General features: G+C 39.2%; 1 protein-coding gene across 4 annotated transcripts in view; it reads right to left on the bottom strand.

Annotated features, from left to right (window-relative positions):
* Positions 1-3,190: 3,190 nt before the first annotated feature.
* Positions 3,191-8,291, bottom strand: part of LOC134136755 (sodium channel protein type 5 subunit alpha-like) — a 213,825-nt gene continuing 208,724 nt past the window's right edge. For all 4 annotated transcript variants that reach the window (XM_062568777.1, XM_062568778.1, XM_062568779.1 and 1 more), the window contains one exon: positions 3,191-8,002. In XM_062568777.1, coding sequence (XP_062424761.1) covers positions 6,768-8,002 — 1,235 coding nt within the window. In that variant the 3' untranslated portion in view covers positions 3,191-6,767. The remainder of the gene's footprint in view (positions 8,003-8,291) is intronic.

Raw genomic sequence — 8,291 nt, 5'->3', positions numbered from 1 at the left:
TTAGCAGATCCACAGCCCAAAGCAAAAAGGCAAACTTTCCTTAAACTAAAGCTCTCCAGCTTGCCCTGCAGCATTTTCATATTCGCTGGGGAGCCGGCACAGAGCAGCGGCTGCAGTACACAAGACAGATCCACAGCTGGCCCCAGGCCATTCCTGCAAAGAGAGTGAGTAAATGGATTTGCAGTATGCACATAGTTTTGTCTACTAAAGTGCCTGTAAAATGCAAGCAGCTTTGGACCTAGGGGCCAGTATTCCTTGTGCCAAAGTGCCTAGGTTGCAAACGCACAAATATTTTCCAAAGAGACAACTCTGTGTAGTCCAGCCACCTTGTCTCCTCAGGTATTATCAAGAGAAGTTGTGTCCCTGGTTTCCTTCTAGCAGGTCTCAGCTGTCCTCAAAAGAGCCAAAACTCCTTTAGATCTAATAAAGATGCACTCCAAGAGGTGACCAAGGTCGCTAAGGGCTGATATGTGCTATGGCATGCTAGGCACCATGACTCTAGGTCAGTGCCTTCTGCATGTGTCCTCAGCACCCGCATGGCTTGTCACTGAGGTAAAAATGAGCATCCTTCTCTTTGTGCTTTGTCTGCAGGCTTGAGAAGATTAAAAATTAAGACAAACGCAAGTAGCTGAGATGGTCTATACAAAAACTATGAAAACCTGGTTCCCCTAAGGGCAAAATTATTTTTGGCTTTAATATGACTGGAAGTTCGCAGAAAATGCAGAAAATGCAGATTTTTAAAAACACAGGTTTGATGTTTTGTACTTGAAGTTACTTTTTAGCAAAGAGCAGCATTTTAACTCCTTGCGTGGACACCTTGCAGTTTTATCACAACTGTCCCAGCCTTTTCTGTTTTTCTCTTACAGACTTGGCTCACAGTGTCAAGTGTCATCACGGCCAACTTAGTTCTTTAATTAAATAACCCATTTTTTTCCCTAACATGGTTGTAAGAAAAACAGAAAGCTTGAAAACACGAAAGAATATCCTTAAAGTTTTGAGCAAGAAAAAACGCAGAGACACATCCTTTCAAAGCCTAAATCTCACTTTTTAGCTCAGTTTTGTGATGTTTGAATACCTGCTCATGGCTTCTGAAGGCCTGGGGTTGCGTGGCACTCTATATAGTGACTTTTCAGGGAAAAAAAAAAAAACAATAAAATCACTAACGCCACGAGCTGGCAGGAAGCCAGATGCCTAGCGTAAAGCAACATCATTGCGGGGCCAAAGCAGAGGCTCAGTAGCTGTCAGGATCCCGCCAGCCGTGGAGCTGGTCTCAGGGCTCTGCCCGTGGCCCCCGAGCAGCTCCACGGCCTGCTTGTCAGCTTGCTAAAATAGCTTGTGTGGAGGTGCTGACAAAAGCACACCCACCCCGCGGTCCAACACCTTCAGCCCTCGCGGGGTTATCAGTGACGTTTGACTCCGAAGCATTTTTTGCTCGCTGCCAATAGCTATTCCCCTTAGACTATTTGCTTTCACATGCTTTCCCTTTGACACGGGTGCTATTTCTCTGCAATATGTAAACACTCAGAAGGATTTCCATGTTTGTTCTGCACCCAGCAAGGCCCGTCTTTCACAGCTAGCTGCAAAAATGACGCCAAGAAGCGGCCGCGTTCACTTGCATTTTCATAGGTGTTTTTTGGGCTGTGTTCCCGTTGGCTTTCTCCTCCTTTAAAGCCGGTTCTGATCTTGTCTCAGCACTCCTGAACACAGCAGAAAAATTCACTGCTGCTGTCAGGAGCACAGCTCCTCCTGTCCTTCTCCATGAGCGTCCTTTAATGCTACGTCTGGGTGGAGGCTGGCTCATTGCTACAAAAACCAGCAGCATTTCTTTTTATTTTCATTTGTGCTCTTCCTGCTGCAACGTTTAATGACTATAAATATTCTCCCTAAATAAAATATTTAATGTGTCGTTTGTTCTAACCAAAACTCCCTGAGTTGGCCTGCAATGCCAAAATGTCTGTCTAGCAAAAACAGTCATTGTTGATTGAAATTTCACCCCATCAAATAGCAAATCCGAAATCCTTAAAAAGTTTTGAGATACGTGTATGTAAAGATAAGGAGTGCTGCATAACCCAAAACAGTCTCAGTTACCGAAAAGCACATACAGGAGTTAGGTGATTCTGGCAAAAATCTATGCATGGAAATCTTCTTAGTAAGGAATATGACTGGGAATTTCATTCCTGTGGGAATTCTGACCACGAATACTAACCAGGGATTTGTTTAACCAGCCTGAAATCTCCACAGAAAGTTCTTGTTTCAACAACCTGAGCTTTCCAACCAAAATTATCATACTGAAAAATTTTGAAGTAGACGTATTCTCTAAGTCTCTCAGTTACTCAGAAGTCGTATTATTATTCACTTACCGTATGATACATTTCAGTAAAGACTCATTTTTAGAAAAAAACAAGCTTGTTCTACAAGTCAGACTTCTCCAGGTTAATGTAAAACATGATTATGGACTGATCCTACTAAAGTGACTCAAAGGGCAGAGTGGACTCCCTCACTGCAGTCTAAACCAGCTCAGTTTTGTTCTGCTATAACGTGATCAGGAACTTGCCACATTCAAATAGAAACCAGAGCCTTGATTCAATAAATGCTCGTAGCAGCTAAGGGAAGATCTCCAAGTGTGTTCATCTGTCCGTCTTAAAGTTTGTGAGGCAGGATTAAGGTTCACAGCAGCGGCAAGGATGCTACCTTCTCTTTTTCATACCTATCTTGGCATGCAACTAATGGAATAATAACCAAAATGTGAACCGATATAATTAAGCAAGAAATAAAATCATATTAGTATTAAGAAAATTCTTTTTTTTTCTTTTTTTTTTAACTTCTGGGCAAGATGCCACATTTCCAGCAAAACCCCTCTTCCTCCAGCTAATTCTACCAGGTAGGAGAGGCTGAAATAACAAATCTGGGCTGATCCTACAGATTTCACTTTTTGAAGAGAAGCTTTTAGGTCTGCTCCAAATCCAGCTGAAGTACACAGAGGTTCTCCATTGATTTGACTCAACAAGCTTTGACTCAAACCTCTAATGCGCTTTAGTTAGCCTTACAGTGAACGACGAACTTGAGTGGATTTCATTGATTAACCTTCTAATAAAAGTTGCTGTGTACTACTCAGACAAAGGCGCTGAACAAGAGCCAGAGAAATCTCATAAATGCTGATAAGATAACAGAAAGAATTTGGCACAGGAAGTATTTGTTATCCTTATTTATTTAATAAAGAAACATAATAAACTTGACTTTTTTCCAGGTACAAATGGCTTAATATATCCTATGATATTGGCTGATATTTTCCTTGCTCTTTTTGTAGCTTGAGTGATTCATGTCGTAGCCTTTATTGAACAAATCAACAGGAAAAAATGGTAGCACTCACCATGCTTATAGACAGTGTGGGCCAACTATTGAGTCAATATCTTTAACTAAATCTCTGTACTCGGAGGCTGTATCATTGCTAGAGTTGGATCAGTATCTCCATTAATAAAGATTTGCAAGATAGGTTACTTGAAATTTTTCAGGGGAGTTCTGCATATCATACAAAGGTAGCAGTCACTCTTCAGCTCTAAAGAAATGTGCCACAACACAACAGAAAACCCAATAGAAAACCAACCTTCCATTTACAAAGCTTTTGAACGTAATTTACAATTCATTTTTAGAAAGTTGCGCTGTAAACATCGGTAGTTAAGACCCTCTTCCAGATTTTTGTGAATTATGATTTTGTACAGGTTTTGGGTAGAAGATAGAACCATTTATAATTGCATCAGTGCCATAGGGTCTCACAGCAACGACAGTAAAATGCTCAATGCAAGGGTGAAATGAGCAGTCAGCGAGCTCTTCTGTAACATAACCAGTGACCAGCTAATCTTCCCATTACATCCCATTCACTACTGGGCCTCACTGCTATTAAGAATATCATTGAGTATATTATGAATACACTTTTTAATATAAGTTACAAATAGTTAAAATATTTGTAAAATTATGTGGTCAACAGAGCACAGCTGTGTGCAGGCTGTTTGACTATTTGTATTATTTACAAAGAAATCAGATAAGAAATGCTCATTTTCTTAATATTTTTCCTTCCATTTTTGTTCTGAAGCATCAAAAGGAAAATAATTTTGCCAGATGTCAGCCAATAAATGCTTGTTCAGCAAGTAATGCATGCACTGCTTCCTAATTAAAAAGTTTCATTATAGGCAGCTTGTTTCAAATGATCAATAAATTCCACTGAGAAAAAAAAAACATTTGAATCAGTAGGTCACATCCTCTGAGTGTCAGCCACTCTATAAACTCACAAGGTACATATACATATACGTATAGTGTATGTATGTGTGTGTTTGTGTGTGCGTGTGAATGTGTGTGTATAAATATAAAAATCTTCTACTCTTTCTGGGTGATATGTACAGAATAATATTACATCATAAATACACAGGGAATCTGTAGAAAGTTTCTCTTACTTGAGAAGCCTTGAGCAGTTCTTTCTTTATTTCTTTATTTTTAAGGTGGGGGGAGGAAAGAAAAGAAAGAATGCTTTCACTTTATGGATAGAAGAGTAGTTCCCTTAAGTTGGAATCTAATTACATACAAGATTTAAAGGCAACAAAATCCCCAGAGGAATAGCCCTATGTTATACACCACAGACATGGGGTTAAAAGGGCAAGAGAGCAAGACTATAATAATACTTATATAGTACATTTCATCCCCTTATAGCACTTCGCAAACCTTACAACACCCCATGAGGTAGGTAAGTATTATTATCCCCATTTTACAGATGGGTAAACTGAGGCACAGTTAGGTTAAATTATTTGCCGCCTAAAAATCACTTTGCAAGAATCAGGAATAGACCCCACGAATCCTGATGGCAAACCCTCTGAATTAACCAATAAACCACTCTCTAGTGAGTGCCTGAGACATCTCAATGAAAGGAGAGAATATATTTGCCCATATTTACACAGATACATAGTATGTGTTATCTTTACGCTTTGATTTGTTTAGAGGACAGATAATATGGCCATAGATAAAGTTCACTGTAACATGTTGCTTTAATTCTGTTTGCCAACCCCATGTGGATTTTGACTCCTTTACAACCTGGGATGTAAATAAAAGTCAATGACTGTACACCTTAAATACATTCTCGATAACTTTGCTTCTCCAAGGTGAAAAGCACAATTACTCTTCCTTAAAGTGCAATGGCTCATTACAGAAATCTCAGGCAAGATTTTCCATGAAGTCTAACCAAACCTAAGTACAATCAGTGTGAAAGTGAAAAAAGAAAAATAACTTGTCTGTAATGACGGACTTGTCTCTGTCTTCCATAAGTACTTTCTCACATTCTATCAAAGCTGAAAGTTTAACAATAAATAATAATCTAGATTAGCATGTAAAACCTCTAACACTTTTCTACAGCCACACGTCAACCTTTCACGCCTTTGTCATATCTTTGGCCTGAAGCTGATGGATACATCAGCTGTAAATATTTCTTTTTTTCCGGCAGGAATGAAAATATTTCTATTTTCTAGTAGATTCTTCTTATTGGTTCCAGTACTTCTTGTCCTTCCTCAGTTATATAGCCGTATTATCTGAGAAAAATGAAGGACGGACATTGAGTAGAAAGGACTCAAACCCTCAGAACGTATGTACAGATCTGGAGGCGATTCCCCTCCCACCTTCTCAAACGCACCATCGCAACTGTTCTGCACAGCCCAGTCGGCATTATCATGATTAGTTTGGCTGTTTTTTTCTTTTGGAGTAATATTGATCCACAGATTTTTTAATAAGGCTGTTTAGCTCAGTGTTTCTGGGGAAAATGTAACCTATCCCACTCCCTCAAAAGAAATATTGCCAGAATAAACGGTGCTTTGGAGCACTACACACAACGTGATGCACTACTTCTATGAGAGTTTGATTGCAGTATTCAAAGCAGATTCTCGAAACATACTAAAAAATTAGTGCTTTTATTAACAGTTTTACAAACAGAATCCATTGCTATCTAGTTTCCTGAAGGATAGAACAAACCGTTTCTCTTATTATTTGACATCGTTTCCTTCTCTCCTTTTTTTTTTTTTTTTTTTTTTTGTGTTCCTGCTGCTGATGAGCAGTTACAAGTCCAAGAGGGAGGGATTAGTGTAATAAACAATTAAAATGTTGCTAATTTAATAGTTTACTTTGTAACAACTTTCCTCTTCAAATGATGAGGATCCCACAAGTTCTTATTACCTTGACTCAGAGTTCATCATGAAGAGTGTAAGGATCATTAATCTCCATGGAAAAAGAGACAATTTCTTTTAAGTAAAAAAATATCAAATATAATAAATTTATGAAAGACCATTCACAACATATACAGTAAGTGTTACATTTTGCTACAGCAGCTGTGATATATTTTTTTTTTCTTTTTAGAATGCAAGGTCATACATCGCCATAAGTAAACACACTAATATGAGTAAGACCTTAAATGAATGTATACAGCCAGGTTTTATCTGTGGATAGATATACACTGTGTTTACTGTTTTACAGTCTAGCATATTCATATTCACACCATTGATATAACAGCTATGACCCTGCAAAGATTCTTCCTGTGCATATATAAATATAAATATTGAGCCAAGTCAAAAAGAGCAGGGTCAAAGGTTATATGACTTATTAGACTCCTGTAGTTAAGGGTAAAAACTCCATTGCTTCTTTTGCAACTAATGTTTAATAAGAAGGCTGCTTCAGTCGTTGTGTAGTTACAGCATTACATTCTGTAAACAATGTTTTAAAGCATTCTAAACAAACATTTAAACAATCGATTCTTTATCTCTGTCCGGCGAGAGCAGACAATCTATAGCCTCATCGCTTTTGCTGGAGTCCGTAATCTTCAGCTGGAGATTATCACTTGTACCTCTGGTGACGCTGTCGTACGATGGAGGGAAAGATGTGGAGGACAGTGTTTCTGATTTATCTATTGGCCTGCCATAGTTCTCGTTCATCATGAATGCGATGAGACCCTCCTTCTCGGGTGCCTCGTCCTCGAGGATGCTGCTGTCAAAAGTCCTGTGCCGGTACAAGTAGGAAGCCTGCTTCATGGAGCGTCGAAACAAGTGTCTCCTGTAGGCCCGCTGGATAACGATGGCAGAGACCTCTTCCTGTTTCCGTCTGAGAGTGGTTGTAATGGGTTCGTAAGAGATCTTAGATGGATTCGCTGCCATGAACTTTTCCTCCATCTGTATTTTAAGAGCATCCATCTCCCCAGATTCTCCTAGCACCCTTTTTGTAAAAGCAAACAAAATATCCAAGCAATGGATCCTGTCTCCACTGACCATGGGCAGGTCCATTGCTATGAGCTTAATTTTGTTTGGTTTCGCTATGCGCAAAGGTTCTGACAGTGCATCTGCAAAGTCTGAAAGTGCAGAGTACTCAATAAACTGAGTGGCTTCAGGATCAAACTTCTCCCAGATTTCATAGAACATATCAAAATCATCCTCGCTTAGAGGCTCTGTACTTTCCTCAGTGGCTACACTGAAGTTCTCTAAAATAATGGCTATGTACATGTTTACAACAATGAGAAATGATATAATGATATAAGTAACAAAGAATAAAATCCCTACAGCAGGGCTTCCACAGTCTCCCTTTGAACCATTTGCATTTAGAAGGTTTGGGTCGCAATACGGTGGTCCAGTGTTTAAAATAGGATTGAGAAGACCATCCCAGCCAGCTGACGTTGTGATTTGGAAGAGACAGAGCATGCTGTTAGCAAAGGTTTGGAAGTTGAACATATCATCAATTCCATACTCCTTCTTCACATAGGCAAAGTTAGCCATGCCAAAAATGGCATAAATGAACATGACCAGAAAAAGCAAGAGGCCAATGTTGAACAGAGCAGGTAGGGACATCATTAAGGCAAAAAGGAGAGTTCGAATTCCTTTGGCTCCCCGGATGAGTCTTAGGATCCGGCCAATCCGAGCCAAGCGAATGACTCTGAAGAGTGTAGGAGAGAAAAAATATTTCTGGATGATGTCTGAAAGTACAGTGCCTTGAAAACAAGAGAGAAAAAAAAGCAACTTAGTAGATGGGGAAAAAACACAGACTTCATTTTAAAACATTCAGTCAGGATCGTGGACAAAACCAGTGAAAAGATCTCACAGTGAAATACTCAGGATAAAGGCTTTGTATTAGACTTTTCATTCCCATTTAATCTATGCAAACTTTATAAGACTATAAATAGTTGTGTCAATGCCAGTGGCAGTTTTATTAAGGAAAATCCTGTCTACCGTAAACTGGCAACAAGGGTCAGCCAAGACGGCATGAATATCTGCAGCTTT

The sequence above is a fragment of the Rhea pennata genome, chromosome 2 (genome assembly GCF_028389875.1).
Source record: "Rhea pennata isolate bPtePen1 chromosome 2, bPtePen1.pri, whole genome shotgun sequence".
Lineage (NCBI taxonomy): Eukaryota > Metazoa > Chordata > Aves > Rheiformes > Rheidae > Rhea > Rhea pennata.
This window is presented reverse-complemented; position numbering and strand designations above follow the sequence as displayed.